Source organism: Hibiscus syriacus, unplaced genomic scaffold (assembly GCF_006381635.1).
Source record: "Hibiscus syriacus cultivar Baekdansim isolate YM2019G1 unplaced genomic scaffold, ASM638163v2 tig00110577_pilon, whole genome shotgun sequence".
In the NCBI taxonomy this organism is placed as follows: domain Eukaryota; kingdom Viridiplantae; phylum Streptophyta; class Magnoliopsida; order Malvales; family Malvaceae; genus Hibiscus; species Hibiscus syriacus.
The window spans coordinates 139,494-163,534 of record NW_024062788.1 but is presented as its reverse complement, the minus strand read 5'-3'; the positions used below and the strand labels follow the sequence as shown (position 1 = coordinate 163,534).

The 24,041-nt window shown below is 35.1% G+C and overlaps 2 protein-coding genes and 1 pseudogene across 2 annotated transcripts; all 3 read left to right on the top strand.

The window, feature by feature from the left end:
* The first annotated feature begins 2,186 nt into the window (after positions 1–2,186).
* LOC120133109 (NHP2-like protein 1 homolog) lies at positions 2,187–4,888 on the top strand. The gene is made up of 5 exons (XM_039149760.1): positions 2,187–2,567; positions 2,819–2,902; positions 3,535–3,655; positions 4,462–4,563; positions 4,662–4,888. The coding sequence occupies exons 1-5, from the start codon at positions 2,482–2,484 to the stop codon at positions 4,686–4,688; spliced, it is 420 nt and encodes a 139-aa protein (XP_039005691.1). The 5' UTR covers positions 2,187–2,481; the 3' UTR covers positions 4,689–4,888.
* A 1,050-nt stretch (positions 4,889–5,938) lies between these two features.
* Positions 5,939–8,235, top strand: LOC120133148 (rho GTPase-activating protein 2-like). Its single transcript, XM_039149799.1, has 4 exons — positions 5,939–6,282; positions 6,851–6,971; positions 7,063–7,413; positions 7,507–8,235. The coding sequence occupies exons 1-4, from the start codon at positions 5,954–5,956 to the stop codon at positions 8,020–8,022; spliced, it is 1,317 nt and encodes a 438-aa protein (XP_039005730.1). The 5' UTR covers positions 5,939–5,953; the 3' UTR covers positions 8,023–8,235.
* A 9,089-nt stretch (positions 8,236–17,324) lies between these two features.
* On the top strand, positions 17,325–19,712 carry LOC120133088 (annotated as a pseudogene).
* The last annotated feature ends 4,329 nt before the right edge of the window (positions 19,713–24,041 follow it).

Sequence of the window (24,041 nt, the reverse complement as noted above, 5' to 3'; positions counted from 1 at the left end):
TTCGACTATATTTGTTACTTGTTAAACATACCAATATTTTTATTTTTAACTATATGTAAAATCTAGTGAATTAATAGTTTAGAATTTTTTTTACTTATTAAAAATTTAAAAATAGTAATAATTTATAATTTATAATATTTTTATTATCTATTAATAAATTAATATTAATTAATTTTTTAATTAAATAACTTTTAAGGTATACAAAATATTGAATTGCTTGTAATTTATCAAGTCGAACTAAATTTTATTCGATTCAACTCATTAAAGTATCAAATTAAATTTAATTTTAAGTTAAATCAAAATCCTGCACTTAGAAATGCCTCTATCATGATTTAGTGGGAATATTAAACTCTTATACATTCATTAATCTTTTATTAAGTGAAAGTAAGTCTGTTGATTATGTTACATTACTAATTAGTTAAAAGGATTTTGAATATAAATTATAATCTGTCCCTGAAAAGTTTGCGCAATAGTTACATTTATTACTGTTGATTATGTTACATTACTAATTAGTTAAAAGGATTTTGAATATAAATTGATTTATTAGTAGGGATAGACGTAAAATTTTATATTAGAAGATGAAATTCTAAAATCTTAATGATAGACGAATTTATAAAATTTCAGAAAGATGAAAATATATTTTTAATAGAAAAAATATATAAAAGATCTAAAACATAAAACAATTTTAAAATTCTAGGGGATGCCCACACCTGCTCTACTCATTCCATCAACTTATAATTATTTCGTATTAGGAATATAATTGGATAAACTATGCATTTAGTTCTTAAACTATTAATTTTGATCCGTTTTAGTATTTCAAATTTCATTTTTTTTAAATCATATTTAATATTTAGTTTTTGTTTCATTTTAATACACCCGTTAAAAACTTAATGTTAATTTTTTTTAAAAAAAATTGAAAGTATATGTACTAAAACAGACCAACATTAATAATTTAGGTAATTTTTAATAACAAAATATTAAAATAAAATAAAAATTAAATGTTATATATGATTTTAAAAAAATATTAAAAGTTTAAAAATTAAAACAGATAAAACCGATAATTTATATATTAAATACTTTGGTAATAGTTTTAAAAATGAAGGGTGATAGACGGTGACTATTGAATTGATGAATAGGAAGATTTGAAATTCGAATGAGTAGAATCTTGTTGGAGAGAGGGAGGGAGGGGTTTGTCCTAAAATGGACGTGGGAGGAGATGGGACCCATCTTATGATCTCTTGTCTTGTCTCCCGAAAATTTTACCATCTTTGGCGGTGTCAGATCAATACAGTCGTAAACGAACTGGATTAAGTTTGAGTATAATTTGATTCAGAAAATTTAAAAATATTAAATTTCACCCAAATTTTAAATTAAAAATTAAAATTTGAACTCACTTTAAAAAATTTAATTTCAAAATATTCTTAAACCTAAATCAATTAAAATTCTAATTTAAATTTGATTAAAATTCGAACTCAAATTTGAGATTTGAAAATATGAAAACTTTATATTATATTTTAAAAAATATAAAATATAAATTTTAGTATTATTATTAATTTAAATTTTTAGTATATTATTTTAAAATTATTCGTAAGCTTTTTGAATAAGATATTAAATATTTTTTTAAATGTTAGAAATTTAAGTTATACACGTATAAATTATCTTAGTGGTTAAATAAATTGTTGTTATTCCTAGATATCTCGGGTTTAAACACTAGCAATTGCACCAAAAGTAATTAAACGTTTATTATCAATAAATACTTGAGAATATTTAGAATATACATATTTTGTAATCACATTAACTTAATAAAAAATTCAAATTAAATTTAAAATCGAATCTCTTTAATTTAAATATTAACTAAATCATACCAAATAACTGATAATCTCAAATTATACAGAGGCGGACCCAGAACAAAAATTTAAGAGTTGTACAAAAACCTCTTATAATATTAATTTTTTCTATAATAAAGAGCATCAATTATATGTAATATTAGAGGTGATATTTGTATTAATTAAAAAAATTTAAAAAAATTAATATTAAGGCTTTGTTTGATTCAGGTCATGTTTAATTCCTGTTGGTAATTTTTTTTCCGGGTAAACATACCCAAGTGCAGGGAAATAATAATTACCAACAGTGATTTTTTTTCTTACTTTCCCAGGAATGTTATACCCTTCTCTGTTAGGTATTTGCTTATTCCCGGTTCTTTGTCTCACCCTTCTCCTTCTTGGTTATGACCGAGCATAGTTTGGCCCTGTCTCTTCTTCTCAGATTGTTTTCCTCAGTTTTCTCCAAGAGAAAAATGGTTATGGTTCTCTCTTATTTTTTTTAAGCTCATGTGAAAATCTGGAGGCCAACAAATGGTAATGGTCAAAGTGAAAATCAAAGTGAAAATCATTTTAGTGAAGCCAAGTTCTAGAGTTATCCAGAATATCGGTTCGGGCTGGGTTGAATCGGAGACTGTTTAGTTGTTGATTTGGTTGAAAGATGGCTATTTTGAAGAGCTATTGCGTATGCTTGAGGGAATCTACGCCCAAGTTTCTCCGTCCCAATCTCTGCGATAATTACAGGAGGTTTTGACGCTCTATTTACGATAACATATTCTTTTTTTAACCAATTTGTTTTAACCATTTTGTTGGCTGATTTGGGTATTAACTGGAATCTCGTTAATGCTTCGAAGAACTAGGTTTGAAATGACCTATTTGGCTGTTTATGTCTTTGTATTTGCTTGATTTTTTTTCTGAGTTTTAACCAGAAGCAAGGTTAGTCTCTATTTGCATATTCCATAATCCGCTCAACATCTTATTTGTTTGCTTTGTTTCAGAAGGAATGCAAAATGGAAATCTCCACAAGCAGCTGTTATTCCTTATATCCATCTCCCAATGCGTAGTTTCGAGGTTAAAAATAGGTAACTAATACCTTTGTACTAGTATCCGAATCTGATTGCGGTTTAAATCGGTAAAATCTCTTGTTTGTTATCGATCTTGGTTATGTCTTCGTGTCTCTTTGTCAAATGTTCTGTTTCTTCTTATTGCTTCTGTAATGAATTTGCTTTGGATGTGCCGAGACTTTTTTCTGTTATTCATACCTTTATCAACAGTTTTAGTTTAATACTCTTAGAGTGCATCTGTGCTTGAATCTCGAATATGTGTTTTATGCAAAGATAAAATAATTGAACACTTTGGTTTTGATCTGTGATTATGGTATAGTTCTAATGCATATGCTTGGAGGATGTATATGATTTTCACTTTGATAAAATTGTGGTAAATGTTTAATTTGTTGGCCTCCAAACTACGCTCTAATGTGAGAAGAAGGAAAACACTTTGGTTTTGATCTGTGATTATGGTTTAGTTTTCTCCAAGAGAAAAATGGTTATAGTCACTAAAATCTGGCTCACTTAATAGCCTGAGCTGCTCAAGCTCTAATGTGATCGAGTTTGATAATCCATTTTTTTCGTTTATTGTAATTATTGTTATCGTTTCTGATATGTGTTTTCTTTCTCCTGATCTTCTTCTTCATTTCTTTTTCTTCTTTAATTAGATTTGTTTGGGATTCAACTACCAAGACCCTGAACAGAGGTATCTCGGAGTTCGTTGTGATGGCTGCGAATACTGAGCCCCTTCAGATTCTGCTCCACCTTCCTTTGCTTGCTGAAGATAAAGTAATTGTTCTATGGAATATGCATATTTTTGTTTTTGTTTTTTCTGGTATAGACTTTTTGATTGCTTAATTATTGTTTAATATGTGGGTTTACACTAGGAAAAGTTATTGCTAAGTGGTATTTTAGTTGTTTTAAAATTTATGTGGATGCAAAGTTAGGCAGGTTAAAATTGCTTGATTGAATGGGATATAATATAAGTTTATGCTTTGCCTGTACTATTTGAACTGTGTACCTCACATAATAATGTGGGAAAACTACCATATCAAGCTGCAAACTTGCTTCTAGTTGCCAAACTCAACTGTAATTTACAAGTTGGGTGACTATATGAAGACATGATCTTCAGCAGTTTTGGAGTTTTCTCCTCTTTTGTTTAGTACTTATGAGTGGTATATGTATTTGTTGTCGATGTGCTTATGGTTGTGTATGTGCTGTTATGTTCCCCAACTTTAACGTTTTAATTAGTCGTATCACTGCTGTAATATTTAGCTTTGGGTTTAGGGTGTGACTAATTGTTTTCTGGGGTGTCTGATTTTATTGCTTCAAATCAATGGTGTACTCACTAGCTGTGAATTTGAAGCATCTTTGACTTAATGTTATACACTTTGTTTAATGTAAATTGTTTCCCACTTTTGAGCTTGGAAGCATTCCTATAACACATCATCTTGACTTCTCAATTTAAAGTAGTTCATCATAGAAGCAAAATCTTAGCTACAACACCTTGATTCATTACCTAGATTTTGAGCACAATAGTTTACTTTGTATTTGATTTTTTGCATAATGTCCCCTATGTATTTGTTCCTTCAAAGCAAGCACTTGGACGAGCATGTGGGGTCACAAGACCTGTAATTTCCTGTTCTGTCACAACAAACGAAGGAAGCCAATTGAAATCCCAAATACAACAACTCAAGGTACTTTTGTTACCTTGTAAAATTAATGATATTTTGCACCCTTTTTGGTTGAATCTACTTCTGCATCTGCATCTTCTGTTTCCATTTGTGAAATGTAGGATGCTATTGAGAAGCCCTTGATCTAGAATCTTATGAAACTCATTTTCGGTGTGACGGGCCTCTCGGATTGTGGTGGTCAGTCCTTTATAGGCTTTGACTGATGAAGTTGTGCCACAATTGAACAACTCTTTTATAATTTGACCTTAAATGCGATTGTTATGTCGTTTATGTTTTCCTATGAATTGAGAAAACAAAGGATAATCTTGAATCGATATTACGGCAGCTTAGTATGAATGATGCTATTGCTTAAATGTAGCCTGTTCAATATGCATTTGAATTTCTGTTATAGCTTATATACACACACAAGCAATTGCATTACAATTTTGATAATAAAAAAATTATTGTTATTTATTAAAGTATTAAATTTAAACACTAGAAATATTAGAGGTATAAGTTTTAAGTTTGAGCATAAAAAATATTAAAGGTGTAAGTGTTTAATATCAACTGGTTGAGTTATTTTTTAATAGATATTGTCTTGTACTTATTTTAGATTAATCAAACTGAATATAAAAAATAGGATAAATTTTGCATTTAATACCTAAACGATCGATTTTGATTCATTTTAATATCTAAACTTTCAATTTTTTCAAAATCATAAATAAAGTTTAATTTTTATTTTGTTTTAGTGTTTCGCTGTTAAAAACTTTAATTTTTGTTTCATTTAATATCATGTTTGAAATTTAATGTTAAATTTTGAAAACATTAAAAATTTAGATACTAAAACGGATAAAAATTGATAGTTTATATATTAAATACGTTAAGTTTCTAACGAAGGGGTATTAAAATAAAATGAAAACCCGAACATTAGGTATGATTTTGAAAAAAATGAAAGTTTAGAGACTAAAGTATATCAAAAAGTAATACTTTAGTTATTAAATACGCAATTTACCCTATAAAATAAGATAAAAAAATTGGATATCATTATTCGTCCAGTTCTTCACCAATTAAAATATAATTATATTTTAATTAATGATTAATTGACCCTCAACACATATATTAATGGGGTACGATAAATCGACTGATTTGAATAGATGGCATTCTCGTAATATTATTTCAAAAAGAATGTAGATAAGAAATTTCACAATATAAAGTTAAAAAGAAGGATGGAATTTTGAAAAACAAGTGTCCGTTAGCTAGCAGGAAAAAAAAGAAGAAAGAGAGACTTCAAAATAATAATATTTGCAAAGGCTAAACTCTCTTGAATGCAAGTGCAACATAAGAAGAGAACTCCCACACAAAATTTAAAGAATCGTGACATTCCAAGAGAGAGAAACCAACGGCGATACTTTAAATGACCGGTCTAGTAATGGTGACCAAAGGGGGTGTCTGTGGCGGCGGGAAGGGAGGAGCTAAAGGAGCAGTCAAGAGCTGCGAGGAAGAGCAGCAGAATCAGATATCTGTTCTGGCGTTGCTCTTGGCTGCTTTGAGGAAATCTATGGTGCCTTGTCGCGTCGATAGACAAGAGGATGTAATGTCTTCCACCACCGTTCATCATATGGAAATCGGCTGGCCAACCAACGTAAGACACGTCACCCATGTTACCTTCGATCGTTTCAATGGCTTCTTGGGCCTTCCCGTTGAGTTCCAAGTTGAAATCCCGAGTCGGGTTCCAAGTGCCAGGTTAATTCCCTTTTCTTCTTCTTCTTCTTCTTTTTTTTCTTTTTTGGGTCAAAGATTTCTGGTGCGTTTTGGTCCTCCTTTTAAATTGTTTAAGTTGAAATGTTTGTGTTATTGTGCAGTTTAGATCTAGTAGAGTAGATGAGTAGATTTTTAGTTAAAAAATGATTTTTTTTGCTTCATTATAGCCGAAATGAAGGTCTTTTAAGAGATTTTTGAAAGATTTAAGCTCTGGAGAACTATAACCCAGAAAACTAGAAAGCTTTTATTTTCTTCAAATTTTCCATTGCAAAGCGGTAAAAAATGGAACTTTAGAGTTCTAACCGGAGCTCTTTTGGCTGTAAATGATATTATTTTCTGAAGAAAATAACATTATGTTTTTCACTGTTTTATTTCCAAAATCTTATTGCCAAGATATTTGGATTTTTGTAGGAATTTTCCTCTGATAGTGTCATTTTACTATATGCGCATTGGATTCTGTCCTTTTTGTTGAACTGATACAAATTTCCTGTTTATCATCTTCTTTGATTTATACAATGTGGTCCTTAATTGCACGTCTTTTGTATTACAGTGCTAGTGTTTTTGGGGTCTCAGCGGAATCAATGCAATGTTCCTTCGATTCCAATGGGAACAGCGTCCCCACTATACTGTTGCTGATGCAGGAGCGGCTTTATTTGCAAGGAGGATTAAAGGTTTTAATTTTGATATGTACATGATCTGCCGAATCCGGTTAACATCATAGTGTATCCGATATATCTTATTCTCCGGTGATCTGTTTTGTAGGCAGAGGGGATTTTCCGGATAAATCCGGATAACGGCCAAGAGGAGCATGTAAGAGATCAACTGAACAAGGGCATCGTGCCTGATAATATTGACGTCCACTGTCTTGCAGGCCTTATAAAAGCCTGGTTCCGAGAGCTTCCTTCGGGGGTTCTCGATGGACTTTCCCCCGAAGAGGTTCTCAAATGCAATACCGAAGAAGAATCCGTCCACCTAGTGAAGCAGTTAAAGCCTACTGAAGCTGCACTGCTCGATTGGGCTGTTGGTCTTATGGCGGACGTCGTCGAGGAAGAGGAATCGAACAAAATGAATGCGAGGAACATTGCTATGGTTTTTGCTCCGAATATGACTCAGGTATGAAGGCACTACTTTCCTCAAATTTGTAAGAATTTTATGATGTGTTAGTTCCGGTAGAGATGCATTCAACTCTGGTTTTCTATTGAGCAGATGTCTGATCCATTGACGGCTCTGATGCATGCTGTTCAAGTGATGAACTTGCTCAAGACATTGATCATCAAAACGCTACGGAAACGTGAAGAGATGGCAATGGGAGGGTATTCGCCGATGTCAGCTCATTCTTGCAATGGCCCTACAGATGAGGAGTTTGATAGTCAGCGTGAGACGGATACGAGTTGTGAACTGAGAGGACCGACATCTGATTATGATAATGGCTTTCACAATAACTGCAGCGGAGATGAAGATGCTGATGTCGAGTCATTGTGTGAAATAGAGGAGTGTGTCTCAAGTCAACCGGATGCAAACGAGAATGTCACGCATAGTTTCTTGGAGGAAACTGCGGAGGAGTCGCAGAGAGACCACGCAAGTCCAAGAAGTTACACGGGATCGGGTGTTTCCTTTACACATAGTAATGGGGAGAAGAACACTGGCGACGGGGATAAGATAGACAAACTCGATGATGAGTCTACGACATCGGACGCGTCGTCTATGTCTACTGCCGACTGACTGATGATTGGGCCCTCAGATTATTTAGAGCAACACTTGCACATTTTGGGTTGTCTCTCTTCTTGTAAATTGACAAAGTAGGCTTTGGTTGAGCATCGACTTTTGTGTGGTTCAGCAAGGGCTGAACCTGAAAGCAAAACTGATCTTGGTGTTTTTTTTGTATGCTTATTTAGGACCTCGAAACTGTTGTAACATCGACCAGCCTTGGCTTCAGCTTTCATTGTATGAAAGCTGTGATTTTTAAGTACGGTTGACGCTGAACTAATATACATCCCTAAACTTTTGAATATGTTAATTGGATTCCTAAATTATGATTCCAATTCTAAATTGGTCCCCAAAATATTGAAGATTCAAAACTCATCTTCAAACTATGATCCTTATTCTAAATTAATCCCCCAAACTTTTAAACATTCCAATAATATCCCCTTAAATCATTCAAAGCTTCAGAGCTGAAATTAGAATATTTAAAAGTTTGGGGATCAATATAGAATGAGGGTTATCGTTTGGGGATGAATTTGGCATGTTCAAAAGTCTGGGGACTAATTTAAAATGAAAGCATAGTTTCAAATATTCAAAAGTTTAGAGTCCAATTTAAAATGAGAATCATAGTTTAGGAATATATGATGCAATTAACTCTTTTTAATATATAAATACTTTTAATAATAAATGCTCAAATGGATTTTGAAAACCATCCGGACATGGACATAAAATCAATGAATGTGACTTGAAGAATAAACTTAAAGAAATGTATATATTAAAGAAAAATAATAATGACTCGTGACACACATCACGACATACAATATAATTCACCTTTCGTCAGAAAAATACAAATCCTAAGGTATACATATAAATATTGACGAGAAAAATAATTGAATGGCTGAAAACAAATTGTAAACAGTACATTTAGGGATCATGGAATGTCCCCAAAAAATTATACTATGAACAGATAAATCTCAAGGAAAAATCAATAAATTAATAATTAGTGCTTAAAATGGAATTTTATGATACATGCGGTACAAATGGTGCAAGGCACGGTTGCGCCATGAATTAGTTTCTGGGATTTTGATCCCATGAATCAATTACAAGGATGGGTTGAAACCTATAACCACAGGTTATCCTTAACCCAAAGTGATGATGCTGGCAGTCGGTCGATAAATCCGAGTCCCTTGCGGCCATGCGTATGGACATATTATCGGCTTTATTCCATGACTCGGCTCTGCGTCAATAAGGTATTTTCTGTTTGTTGTCCCTCTTAAGCTGGACCTTCAGTTTATTGCCACCTAATTGGCATACGTTCACCGTGTTTATCGCATTTTTGAGCGGCTGCCGGAGAGTCGTAACTTACGAATCCTGCAAAGATGGGGTTCTTTGTTGGATCATAAACTTGATTCCATTATGGGAGCCTAAACACAAACTCAAACTAAATTGATGTCATTGCTTACATCATTTAAGTAAAGATGTCATTGCTTACATCGTTTAAGTAATGATATCATTGCTTACATCAATTTAGTTAGGTGAGAATTATGTATTTGTAGACTTTAATGGTTTAAATTAGTTTATTTGTGTGGTGTATGATTGTTCTTGAGTAGTATAAATACCCCTCCCCATTTTAGTTTTAAGCATCAAGAAAAGTTAAGAGCTTCTGAGTGAGTGAAGAAGCAAAGTCTTATAAGAGTGAGTTGTAGTTCTTGTTTTTGAGTGAGAGTGCTCTTATAATATTTGTTTGAGTTTCAATAAAAGTTATTTGTGTGAGTTTTTTATTTCCAACAAAGTAGCATCAGAGCGAGTTGGAAAGATCGAAGGTCTCGACAAGAGGAATCCGACGCCACCAGAATTTTCTCAATCTGAGTTCTGACGCACCGCCACGCATCGCCGGAAGACTGCTGCCAAAAAATCGAGTTGACTCACCAAATTTAGCCGAGTCAGCCGAGTTGGAGCCCTTGACCGAGTTTTCCAAGTCCCTCCCAAGGGTTTTTCGGCGTTCCGGATTCATTCGTGCAATCGGATTTTTACAAAATCTCATTATATTGAGAGATATGGCAAATGGTATGGCACCATTCCAAGTTCCGACACTCAACAACAACAACTACGACAATTGGAGTATCAAAATGAAGGCACTTCTTGGATCACAAGATGTGTGAGATATCATAGAGAAAGGCTATAATGAGATTATGGATGATGATGTTTTTGTTACTCTTACACCAGATCAAAAGACAACTTTGAAGGATTCAAGAAATAGAGACAAGAAGGCTCTCTACCTCATCTACCAAGCATTAGATGATTATGGTTTTGAAAAGATTTCAAGTGCAAGCTCTAGCAAGGAAGCATGAGAGAAGCTGCAAACCTCTTACAAAGGATCCGAGCAAGTGAAGAAGGTTCGTCTCCAAACATTAAGAGGTGAATTCGAATCCTTACACATGAAAGCATCTGAGTCTATTTCAGATTATTTCTCAAGAGTAGTAGCTGTTTCTAATCAATTAAAAAGAAATGGTGAAAAGTTAGAAGATGTGAGGATAATAGAGAAGATACTCCGTTCGTTGGATCCCAAATTTGAACACATCGTCGTGACGATTGAAGAAACTAAAGACTTGGAAGAAATGAAGATCGAGCAGCTCCAAGGATTATTGTAAGCATACGAAGAGAAGCATAAGAAGAAGCATGAGTTTACTGAGCAACTCCTCAAGCTGCAACTCAAGGATATGCATGAGAGCCAACGCAATGATAGAAACCAACGTGGCCAAGGCAGAGGTAGAGGCCATGGACGAGGTGGAAGTCGAGGTCGTGGACGAGGCTGGAATTAAGACAATAACAATTCCAACAACAACTATGAGAAAGGAGAAAGCTCAACACGAGGCCGTGGAAGAATTAATCCAAACTCAAAGTATGACAAATCTCAAATCCGATGTTATAATTGTCAAAAATTTGGGCATTATGCTTCAGAATGTAGAACTCCCAACAACAAAATTGAGGAGAAGGCCAATTACGTGGAGGAAAAGACAGATGGCAAAGAAACTCTTCTTCTAGCACGAAAGGAAACTGATGGTGGCCAAGCAAATTCCTGGTATCTTGACAGCGGTGCAAGCAATCACATGTGTGGAAGGAAAGACATGTTTGTGGAGCTAGACGAGTCAGTAAGCGGAAATGTTTCGTTTGGAGATGATTCCACAATAGCAGTGAAAGGGAGAGGTAACATTCTTATCCGTTTGAAAGATGGGAGACATTAATTTATTTCAAATGTCTACTATGTGCCCAATATGAAAAGTAACATCTTAAGTTTAGGGCAACTGGTAGAGAAAGGTTATGATATTCATATGAATAATTATAATCTTTCTATAAAAGATGATAAGAATAACTCCATTGCTAAAGTGTCGATGTCAAAGAATAGAATGTTCTTGATCAACATACAAAATGATGTTGCAAAGTGCATGAAAGCTTGCTATAAAGATGCATCATGGCTTTGGCATCTTCGATTTGGGCATCTCAATTTTGGAGGTCTAGAGCTGCTATCTAAGAAGGAGATGGTGAAGGGACTACCTCGCATCAACCATCCTGATAAGCTTTGTGAAGGATGTCTAGCTAGGAAACAATTCAGGAAAAGCTTTCCAAAGGAGTCAGAGACAAGAGCCAAGAAGCCACTCGAGCTCATCCATACCGATGTGTGTGGACCGATTAAGCCGAGCTATCTCAGTAACAGTAACTATTTTATTCTCTTTATTGATGATTTTTCAAGAAAAACATGGGTATATTTCTTGAAACAGAAGTAAGAAGTTTTCGAAGTCTTCAAGAAGTTCAAAGCAGCAGTGGAAAGAGAAAGCGGTAGAAAGATCAAAGCCATGAGATCCGACCGAGGTGGAGAATTTACTTCCAAGGAGTTTCAAGAGTTTTGTGAAGCAAATGAAATTCGTCGACCAATGACAGTTCCTAGATCCCCCAGCAAAATGGTGTGACAGAAAGAAAGAATAGAACAATCCTCGACATGGCACGAAGCATGCTCAAAAGCAAGAAACTACCCAAAGAATTTTGGGCGGAAGCAGTATCGTGTGCAGTTTACTTGTCAAATCGATCTCCAACAAGAAGTGTATGGGGAAAGACACCACAAGAGGCATGGAGTGGAAGAAAGCCTGGCATTTCTCACTTGAGAACCTTTGGAAGTATAGCCCATGTTCACGTACCAGACGAGAGAAGAACGAAGCTTGATGATAAAAGCGAGAGTTTTATCTTCATCGGCTATGATGCTAATTCGAAGGGCTACAAGTTGTACAATCCAGACAATAAGAAGTTTGTGATTAGTCGAGATGTGGTCTTCAACGAAGAAGGAGAATGGGATTTTAACTCTCATACAGATGACTTCAATTTCTTTCCTCAGTTTGAAGAAGATGAGCAGACAATGAGGGAGCAACTAGATGAATCTCAACAGGAGCTTGCAACTCCACCCACTTCACCAACATCAACCACTCAAGGAGACTCATCACCTTCATCATCGTCAAGTGGGAGTCAAAGTGAAAGAGTTGTGCAATGCACAAGAAGCCTTAGAGATCTCTATGAGGTAACTGAACGACAAGATAATCTTACATTATTTTGTCTGTTTGCCGATTGTGAACCAGTGAGCTTTCAAGAAGCGGTACAAGAAAAGAATGGAGAGATGCGATGGATGAAGAAATCAAGGCCATCGATAAGAATGACACATGGGAACTTACACTCACTTCCCAAGGGACATAACATAGTATAGGTGTCAAATGGGTGTACAAAACAAAGCAAAACGCCAAAGGAGATATTGAAAGGCACAAGGCGAGGCTAGTTGCTAAAGGCTATAGTCAAAAGGATGGAATTGACTATGATGAGGTATTTGATCATGTTGCTCGATTGGAGACTATCAGACTAATCATTTCTTTGGCAGCTCAAAACAAGTGGAAGATACAACAGATGGATGTAAAGTTCACCTTCCTAAATGGAGTTCTTGAAGTGGAAGTTTACATTCAGCAACCACCAGGTTATGAAGTCAAAGGGAACGAAGACAAGGTGTTGAAGTTGAAGAAGACTCTTTACGGGCTAAAACAAGCACCAAGGGCATGGAATATCCGAATCGACAAGTACTTTCAAGAGAATGTCTTCAACAAATGTCCCTACGAGCATGCTCTATATATCAAGATCAAAGATGGAGATATTTTGATCGTGTGCCTCTACGTGGACGATTTGATCTTCACTGGAAGTAACCCAAGCATGTTTAATGAATTCAAGGATGTGATGATGAAAGAATTCGAGATGACAGACATGGGGCTCATGGCGTACTACATTGGCATTGAAGTTAAGCAACAAAATGATGGAATTTTCATTTCACAGGAAAGCTATGTAAATGAGATACTGAAGAAGTTCAAGATGGAGAACTGTAAGACAATAAGCACACCGGCAGAATACGGGATCAAGATAACCAAACATGAAGAAGGCGAAAGTGTAGATCCAACATTCTTCAAAAGTTTGATAGGAAGTCTACGCTATCTAACTTGCACGAGACCCGATATTCTTCATGCAGTTGGATTGGTTAGTCACTACATGGAATCTCCAACAACCATCCATTTTAAAGCCGCGAAGAGAATTCTTCGCTATCTGAAAGGTACAATTGACTTTGGCTTGTTCTATTCAGTTTCTAATTATTACAAGCTTGTTGGATATAGCGACAGTGATTGGGGTGGAGACATAGATAATCAAAGAAGCACTACTGGATTCGTATTTTTCATGGGAGATATTGCGTTCACATGGATGTCAAAGAAACAACCGATTGTCACATTGTCCACTTGTGAAGCGGAATATGTTGCTGCTACCTCATGTGTTTTGTCATGCAATTTGGCTTAGAAATCTATTGAAGGAGATAGGTTTGATACAAGAAGAGCCTACCAAGGTTTGTGTCGACAACAAATCAACCATTGCCTTATCAAAGAATCCAGTATTCCATGATCGAAGCAAGCACATCGACATTCGCTACCACTATATAAGGGAGTGTGTTGCAAGAAACGATGTGGAAGTTGAATACGTGAAGTCACAAGATCAAGTTGCCGATATTTTTACCAAGCCACTGAAAAGTGAAAACTTCATAAGATTACGGAACCTACTAGGGGTCACGAGGTTTAAGGGGGGGTGTTGGATCATAAACTTGATCCATTATGGGAGCCTAAACACAAACCCAAACTAAATTGATGTCATTGCTTACATCATTTAAGTAAAGATGTCATTGCTTACATCATTTAAGTAATGATGTCATTGCTTACATCAATTTAGTTAGGTGAGAGTTAGGTATTTGTAGACTTTAATGGTTTAAATTAGTTTATTTGTGTGGTGTATGATTGTTCTTGAGTAGTATAAATACCCCTCCCCATTTTAGTTTTAAGCATCAAGAAAAATTAAGAGCTTCTAAGTGAGTGAAGAAGCAAAGTCTTATAAGAGTGAGTTGTAGTTCTTGTTTTTTGAGTGAGAGTGCTCTTGTAATATTTGTTTGAGTTTCAATAAAAGTTGTTTGTGTGAGTGTTTTATTTCCAACATTCTTGAGAGAGAGACAACTCTTTACTAGCATCAGATTGGGAAGTAAAATGAAATGCACTCACCAAAACATTTACTATCCCCCGTAGCTTTGTCGACGAAGACCTTTGCACTTAAAACCCTGCCGAAACCTTGAAAAGCATTAGCCAATTCTTGATCACCAAACTCCCGAGGTATGTGATATATAAATAGATTTGCACCAGGTGGACCTAGGGCAGAGCATAGACTAATAAATCAATAACATGCCACCACAAAGAACCTATTTTTAGAGAAGACAACAAAACTTAGATGAAAATAGATAGCAAACCTTCGATCTAACCTCCCGAACTTGTACCACGCTGGAAGATGATGAAGAATTACTGCTTGTATTTGCTTGTGGCATTGAACCAGGTGAACCGGTCAATGGACGGTGGCCCGTGACTCCTCCAGGATACGCCAGACTGGCGCCAATAACTGCTCTTCTTCCTTCCAAAAGCACTGCACGTGTGTTCCGCTAGCAACTTGCACGCCGAGTAAAATATTTTTACAGCTAGTGAGAACTGTAAAGTTCAATTCTAGTTTTCTTACACTACGCTGAACCAGTAGATTCGGACAAAGGACAGACAGAATGTGCAAAAGCATCGGTGAGATAATGACTTAAATTTATTGAAAATAAGTATATTTAGTATATTTGTGGAGGGAGACAGGATTTTATTTTATGATATATGAACTTATAAAATTTTATGTGAACGAAAATAAATTTTTAGTAAAAAGATATAACAAAAATTGTAAAAGTTTAAAATATTCAAAGTACAACTGCTTTCATATATCCCTTTAATCTATCTCTAATTATATTTTTGTCGCCACTCCTAGGTCAAAATGTCGAAGTATTGAAATTCTTTCTATTAGTTCAACGGTTTTGTACTATCATTACACTTCTATATTTAGCTGAATTTTTGGTAGATTTTGATTGTAAATTGCAACGCTGTTGGAAGTTGCTGACAGAGTATGTGCTATTTGTGAAGAAATGAAATACTAGAAGCTGCCGTTTGATGATTTCTCATTTATGCATCATAATATGATACATATGCTTAAGGACTCTTTTGAGTAGCCTTATTTGTTGCATCTATTTGCAATTGCAAGTACGTTCCATCACGGGCATCTCTCATTCGTTTGCATTTAGAGACCATTTCATTCTCAATGGCTCAATAGAAAAGCTTATATATCAAAGTGTTGAGTTAATCGATCGACAAATATATCCAAGAGGGGGGTGAATTGACAATTAAAATTTTAGTGGAAGCTTTTGCAGAAAATTGAAAAATATTTGCACAACGATTTAGAGTGGTTCGACTTTCTCAACCAAAGTCTACGTCCACTACCTTAGCTATCCACACTAAGGATTTTCCACAAATTCACTATTTTGTCTTTCTTTTGACGACAAAGAGTAACCTTACAAATCCCTCAAGAATTATACCCCAAATTCTTGAGAACACTCTCTCCCAAAGAGAACAGTACAAATTTTGCAAACTTACAAGAAAATCCTCACAAGGAAAGATGTTTGCACAATCACTACAGCAAAATGGGTTAATAGCGACATTTGTAGCGGCATTTCTAGAACAAACGCCGGTAAAGACTCGTACTATAGCGGCGTTTTTATAAAGACGTCGCTAAAGACTAATTTAGTGGCGTTTTTGTACAAACGCCGCTATAGTACGAGTCTTTACCGGCATTTTTTTATACAAACGCCGCTATAGACTCATTCTATAGCGGCATTTTTACAGAAACGCCGCTAAATAATTTACTTTAGTGGCGTTTTTATACAAACGCCGCGAAAGACTATAATTTAGTGGCATTTTTAGAACAAACGCCACTGTAGACTTGTGATTTAGTGGCGTTTTTTATACAAACGCCGCTAAATACTCGTACTATAGTGGTGTTTTTATATAAATGCCTCAAAATAATGTACTTTAGTGGCGTTTTAAGCATAAACGCCGCCAGATACTCGTACTTTAGTGGCGTTTTAAGCACAAACACCACTAAATACTCGTACTTTTTAATCCGTACAAATGAAACTTTTTAATAAGAATTTTTTAATCCTCTCCTCAACAATGCAACATTTGCATACTCCATCCCAAAACCCTAACGCTCCGAGACTAACAGACCCATTCACTGATTTAGTGGCGAAAAGAAATGCCCGGCGTCTCGTCAGATTCTGGCAGAGGTGCTTTAGTTCCGATTTGTACAGATACCCAGGGTTCGGCGGTGTATCCCCTCCGTCATTGTCTCAAGTCTCCAATATCTAGGCTCTCCGTCTCATGGTCACGCGGCCACTACCTTCGGGTCTCGGTTTTCGCCGCTCCTTCCTCCGTTGAAGACGATGCAGAAGGAAAAATAGTGGAAGTGAAGCTCAGTGGCGGAGACGGCGAAGTCAGTGTTGCTCATTGGTGGAGGGTCGCATACGGTTCGGTCTCTCCTTTTGCTCTACTCCAAAACAGAAAAACGCCGTCTCCAGCTTGTTGAAAATATCAATGAATTCCTCACCTTACGATGCTGATTGGTAATTAGTTTTCAAATTTTCATTTTTATTAAAATATATTTGGAGTTTATTTTCTTTTGTTCTGAAAAATATTGAATTTGTTGTGTTCAGGTGGGATTACATAATGAATGATTCTTTAAAGGACGTGAAGGTTTGGCGGATTAACGCTATAAAACAACTGTCTTTCTTTGCCTTTCCTACTTTTTTTCTTCTCAACAGTAGTAAAGCACTTAAGCCTTTGAGTTTTTCTTTTGCATGGGAATTGAAACATTTTTGTTCATGTATGTTTCTGGTTGAATTTTTGAGGTGGGTTTTGCTTGAATTTTGAATTAAGAGAGTCAAAGAACAATGGAGAGAGATTTCCTGGGTTTGAATTCAGAAGAACCGTGGGTTATGGTTAAGGAAGAGCTTAACACTGATGGGTACAAACAAATAGGTGCATGTGCTCTTCTTTTTTCTCTTTTCCTGGAAACTCTTTAAAAGATTGGTTCTTTTGTTATGATGATTATCTATAAATCTATTACTGAATTGGAATCATGTAAGCAATTGTTTGTGAAAGAAAAAAGCACAAGAAGATATATTTAGTTAGTGGTGATTGTTTATAAACAAAAAGAGTTGTGCCTGTTATAGCTATGCATTTATCTAATTTTACTGGTGTTTTTATTTTCCTTTTTTATCTGGGATTTTAAGGTTTTACTAAAAGCTCAGGGATACAATGGCCCTTTTCAAACAAGGTTTCTACTGTTCCACGGCTGATGAACTTTAATTTTGCTAAAGGGGATAAAGCTAAAAAGGTTGGATATGATCCAAAAGAATCCCCTATGTTCATGCCCACCTCAACAATGAATGCTACTGAACTTCAGGTTTGCCACTATCCCCTTGCTTTCACTGTTGTGGATTAGGCTGATTGATTTTCATTTCAATCAAGTCTGTTAGGAATTTGTAAGTGGAAAACAAACAATGTGAGATGAAATAGAAATAAGACACCATTTCACTATGAAGAGAGAGATGCACCTTAATTTACATGTTTTTTTGTTGGAATGCTTTTTTTATTTTATTGGCTTCTGATGTATCGAATTGATATTGTTTTCGTATTTACTATCCAGAAATCATTCTACCATTATAGGATAGGAGGGAATTATTTTTCATCGACACCTTCTTATGTTCAACATAATGGTAAGATGTTTTTGTCCTCAAACCATGCACCGTTTATGGAGAATCATTATGCTACTACCGGTTAAAATTTTCCTGCCAATAGCATGAGACCACAATTACTCGGAGGGATTCCGGTCATGAGCCCACGTACGATTCTTCCCACACTTGGTTCTGTTGGTGGAAGTGTTGAACCATGGTAAACTTGAAAATTCGTATGCTTTAGTTCAGTTACTGCAGCAGTATTGTTGACAATGAGATATTGAGACTTGGTCCTAAATTTTATTTTTATTTTATAATTAGGAAAAGCATCAAGACCTCTGGATCACCTGCTCAACTGACGATCTTTTATGGGGGTGAAGTGAATGTCTTTGATGATATTACACCTGAGAAGGTGCTCTTCTTTCTTTCCCAAAATTACTTTGTTTTAACGACCTTTAAGTCAGTGGAAAGCTTCGAAAGTTAACTTCATTTAATCATTTTTGTATCTTTATCCAGGCTCAGGCTATAATGTTCTTGGCTGGATCTAGTTCGGCTTATCCAAAACCCCAAGCCCAGACACATATTTTGAAGCCAGTTCAAGTTGAAAGTGTTCCTGCAAACCAGATCATAAATACACAATTAAACTCTGGTGCATCGAACCCTCACGCCGTTGCTGCTCAGTCCGGGAGTGGCTCCACTAGTACCGAAGATCAGATGATATGCAAAACCTCGGGAAACCGAACTCCATCTACCCCTATTAGCAAATTTGAGCCTCCGAAATTACTGAATACCATGGGATCTGTTGCTGCTACTGGCATGATGCCTTCTAGTACACTCTCTCATGCTCTTACAAGATTTTTCCGTTCTTGCATGCATATTTTTAGCTAATTTTTTCTGAATACCGTGGGATCTGTTGCTGCTACTGGCATGATGCATTCTAGTACACTCTCTCATTCTCTTATAAGATTTTTTTGTTCTTGCATGCATATTTTTAGCTAATTTTGTTTACAACTTACTTTGAATTGTTTGCCCCTAGTTCCACAGGCTCGCAAAGCTTCCTTGGCTCGGTTTTTGGAGAAGCGCAAGGAAAGGTTAGTTCGTAGGCAAGATACTTTTGTTCTTGAAACTATTTCAAACTGCTAGTTGACCATGTTTAGATTGCATTGTCGTAGAAAGCCAAAAAAAACCGCTAGATATGTGGGATGCGATATAATAGTCCTTGTGAGAAACTAAGAGAGAGACTTCAGGGTAGCGTGAAAACTATTGCTATATCGATTGCATATGCAATAATGGTTAAGTACAATAGATCAAAGCTCGATGTCTCGAATAAATCTCTGTTATTTGCTGTTGTAGGGTAATGAATGCAGCATCACCATACAATTTTATCAAGAAGTCTATAGATTATGCAACTACCTTGGAATCAAGCGCATGAACGATGCCACAATCCTATTCACTCCAAGGTTTATGATTTGGCATTAGAAGGAAATGAATGGCATGAACTTTGACTATGCTTAATTGCCATCAACTGCAGTTTATTCAGTAATTGGTGTAAGTTTATATTATTAATATGGATGCTTTAACTACTTTGCAACCTCGTTCAATTGTTGTTACATGGTAGAAATAATGCATTAGTAAGAGTATGGATATATAAACCATATTTTATATATATTCAGCTCGGTGCTTTTTTGATTTTATGTGTTTTTTATTAAGAAAATTTTAAATAGATATTATATTATAATTATTTCATACTAATAAATAAATAGCCCATTACGTGGCACACATGCAGTGTGTTAATTTTATTACGTTTTTTTAATTTACAATCTCTGTTAAATTCTCCTTTTCCTTCCTTATCTTTAAGTTAGATTGTGCTTTTGTCTGTTCTCGGGTTGTTTTAGCAGAATGCTTGAAAGGATTTGGTCCTTGGTAAGCTGTCATATTTCCATCTTTATATCTTTCTGTTTGTTAGGAATGCAGTTTTGGAGCCTTTTTTTGGGTGCTATTGATTTAAAATATGTTTGGTCCGATAAGCTGTTAGAAGTTATCATGAAATTCAAGCTTGGATGTTTATGCACAATTATTAAGATCTATCTCTATATTTTGCTTATCATCATGATGGTTGCCCATGCCATAGAGTTGTTGACTGCTGGGACTGACCATGCAGAAATGTGTTGTTAACTTTTTTAACGTAAGATATAATGGATTTTCATATAAACTGATGATTTATTTGGATATGAAACTAGAGATCGGGTTTTCATTGCCATGGATGGGGCCTTTTCAAGTGGCATGCCAATTGGAGTAAGACCTCATGAAGCAAAATATATGTGCAAGAAATGACAGGACGATACTAGCTCTGCATCATTGTTTTCCCATATAAACTGGATTTATCTCTTTGAATTTAAGCGCCTCATTGTGACGAAGAGTTTTGAAGAATGTGTAAGATTAGAAGCAAAATATCTTAGATATTATTATTTATTATAGTTAATAATGTTGAACTATATTATATTTTACGTTAATGTAAACTTTGATTTATTATTATGGATTTCATTTTTCTTGTTATGGATTTTAAGTTTGTTGTTATGGATGTCAAGTTTATTGGAAAATGATACAGGTTAAATTTGGGTAATAAAAGAGTAGAAAACAACATTTGACAAATTAGTTTTAATTTGCAAAATCAATTTCTTTTAGCTATAGAGAGGTAATTAGCGGCGTTTGTATTTTTTGAAATGCCGCTATAGATATGACATTTTGCGGTGTTTTTTTAAAAAAACGCCGCTATATACCAGATCTTTTGCGGTGTTTGTGGGAAAAACGCCGCTAAATATCAACACCTATTTCGGCGTTTGTTGGAAAATGCTGCTAAATCTCAACACCTATTCCGACGTTTGTTGGAAAAATGCCGCCAAATATCAACACCTATTGCGGTGTTTGTTGGACAAACGCCGCTAAATATCAATACCTATTGCAGCGTTTGTTGGAAAAACGCCGCTATATATCGTTACCTATTGCGGCGTTTTTTGTTACCAAACGCCGCGAACTTTAGTGACGCTATTTGCAGCGGCGCTTTTTGCGGCGTTTGTCTTAGCGTCGCAGGTATTTTTTGCGGTGCTTAAAAACACCGATATAGGTAAAAAAAACGCCGGAAATGTACAGTTTTGCTATAGTGAATTCTAGAACAAAGAAAGAACACTCAAGAATAATACAATTGAGTACAATAAGTGTTCTTGAAAGCAAAGATGAATATTGAATGAAATAGGCTTGAAAATACTCAAACTTAAGGTTTGATGCTTTCTCTTTGATTCTCTCTTGATTCTTGATAATTGTTGTTGATCAATGCTTCTAAGCTTGTTTAAGTACTCTTTGGGTCATTTCTGAACGTTGGGGATCATTAGTGGAGTTAATAGAGCCGTTAGTGTGTGAAAATAATTAATAAAATCAGTTGGGAGCGTGTGTGCATCGATGCATAGTTAAGGTGCATCGATGCATAGTTAAGGTGCATCGATGCATCAAGTGTAAAATTCAAATATTTCGACTGTTGAAACACTTAGTGTATCAGTGCACTAAGGGTGCATCGATGCATAAAATGCATTCGATGTTTCAAACAAGCCTGGAGTGCATCGATGCATGGTTTGTGCATCGATGCATAAAATGCATTCGATGTTTCCATTAAATCCTGAGTGCATCGACGCATAAAATGCATTCGAAATGGTGTGTGCATCGATGCATCCCTTCACAAATTTGATTTTTGGCTCGTTTTTTGTTCGAAATACTTTGTGAAAAATGTTTCAAAAATATTTTAAGTATAAAACACAATTTACACTTTAGTAAGGATTGAAATTAAACTTTGAAAGACTTGGGGTAATATTTTGATATTCAAATAATTGTATCGAATATACTTAGAAAATCATTTGTAAAATCTTAAAATTTATTTAACTTACTTTGTTATATCGAAACTTCAAAATGTTTTCAACAATCTCCCCCTTTTTGATATAATAACACATTTGAGTAAATTTAAGATTTTATATGAAAATTTTATTTTTGAAATCAATTTTAAAATTACTCCCCCTTACTGTAATACATCTTAATCTTCTCCCCCTTTTTGTTAAATAAAAAAGACTCAATAAAATGTTTATAAAGAAGAATTTTGAAAAACATAGCCAATTGATTAAATATAGCGTAAGCTGCTAAGATCACAATCAAGAGAAGACGTTAGCATTAGTTTTATAATTCAATATTCAAAAATAATGTAAAATGGCAAAATTGGTCATATATCTAAAATGATGTAAATGATGCACAAAATGAAATTTAAGCCAAACCAAATAAGTTTAAATATCTAAAACAAATTTAAAAATTCACAAATTCAAACATCCATAAGCATCAAAATGTTAAAGCAATAAGTTTGAAGTTGTATCTAATAAAGCTAAGCAAGAAACAAGGCCTAATCGTCCATCGATGGATCAGTAGGAGATAAATGGGTCCAAATGTTGGCCACATCACATGAAAGTGCATCGACCCTTTCGTCCAAATAGTCGAAACAATGATTCATCGTTTCGTTGTTAGCAGTCAGATGTGATTCTATGGATGCAAACCTCATATCAAGATTCTCCATAAATGATCGAAAGTATGGAGGCACTTGATCTTCTTGTTGTGCTTGTTCCTCGTGCTGCTCCGGCTCATCGTTGGGAACGTCATCAATATCTTGCATCAGCTGTTTAAGTTCAAGATCATCATCCTCAGCCTGTGCCGGTGGAGCTCGTGAAGAACTAGCTCCCGGAGTTTGCTCACTGGTACGAACCCATTGACCAATATCTTCATTTATCTTCCATCCCGATTTAGTTAAGGATAAGAGATTGATTTGATTTTTTAGAGGAAAAGAGGCATCAAGGTCAACCCTAAGCTCAGCTTTAGAAAAAAGATTACTCAGAATACAACCGTAAACTAGAGATGAACAAAGTTTCTTATTAGGAACAAGGTTTACGATTTTGATAAAGATAATATGGGGTATGTTTATTTTAAGATTATTTTGGATACAATGTATCCACCAAAGATCCAAGGCTCGAAGAGTGAAGTATCTACCTCCGGATGGTTGAAACCACCAAGAGATCATTAAATGAAGGAAACGTTCATGGAGATCTAATACACTCGCACTATCCCTTCTTTTATAATGAGAACCTACCATTTGTTTTTCATTGTCAAAGCCTTCATTATCTAATCCTAATGCGTTGGCCATGTATTCCGAGTCAATATAAAAGAAATTTCCTAGAAGATATGATCGAATTCCTATGGTTGCAATTTTAGCTCGATTTTGAATGCAAACGACATTAGAAGAGAAAATTCGAACGAGTTGATGATAAACTATTAGTTCGAGTTCAAAGAGTTTATCAAATTTCCACTCTCGTAGGGTAGGAAGATATCTAAAATTTATGTCTAACATAGCTTGAAGAGATAAGATTCGTTCTTCCCTAATTTTGTATAACTCAAAGTATAGAGAAAACCTAAAGAAGAGATTTTGTCTACGATCCGGTTCATTGAAGCATGAATTAAGAATGATCATATTTGGATCATCGGGATTGGGATTAGGAATTTGTTGGATAAGACGTGGATTTGGAGGTGGGTTTGGTGGTTGGTTTGATCGACTAGAGGATGACCTAGGGCGTTTGTGAGACATGACTTAGGGGAATCGGAATAGAAAGAGTAACCTGCAATTTTAAACACATGTATGCAATATAATCAATCCCAAAACTCAATTGAGCCCGCAATATTTCAAGGTTCTCTAAAATAATCCTAATGGGTAATTTTGAAAACTAAGTTTGAAAACAAGGTTTAAAAATCAATATACGTA

Coding starts and splice junctions, on each gene's coding strand:
- LOC120133109 (XM_039149760.1), top strand. CDS start 2,482: ATGGCTATTTTGAAGAGCTATTGCGTATGCTTGAGGGAATCTACGCCC. Junction 2,903..3,534: donor AGTTTCGAGGTTAAAAATAG/GTAACTAATACC, acceptor TTCTTTAATTAG/ATTTGTTTGGGATTCAACTA. Junction 3,656..4,461: donor CTTTGCTTGCTGAAGATAAA/GTAATTGTTCTA, acceptor GTTCCTTCAAAG/CAAGCACTTGGACGAGCATG.
- LOC120133148 (XM_039149799.1), top strand. CDS start 5,954: ATGACCGGTCTAGTAATGGTGACCAAAGGGGGTGTCTGTGGCGGCGGG. Junction 6,972..7,062: donor ATTTGCAAGGAGGATTAAAG/GTTTTAATTTTG, acceptor TCTGTTTTGTAG/GCAGAGGGGATTTTCCGGAT. Junction 7,414..7,506: donor TTGCTCCGAATATGACTCAG/GTATGAAGGCAC, acceptor TCTATTGAGCAG/ATGTCTGATCCATTGACGGC.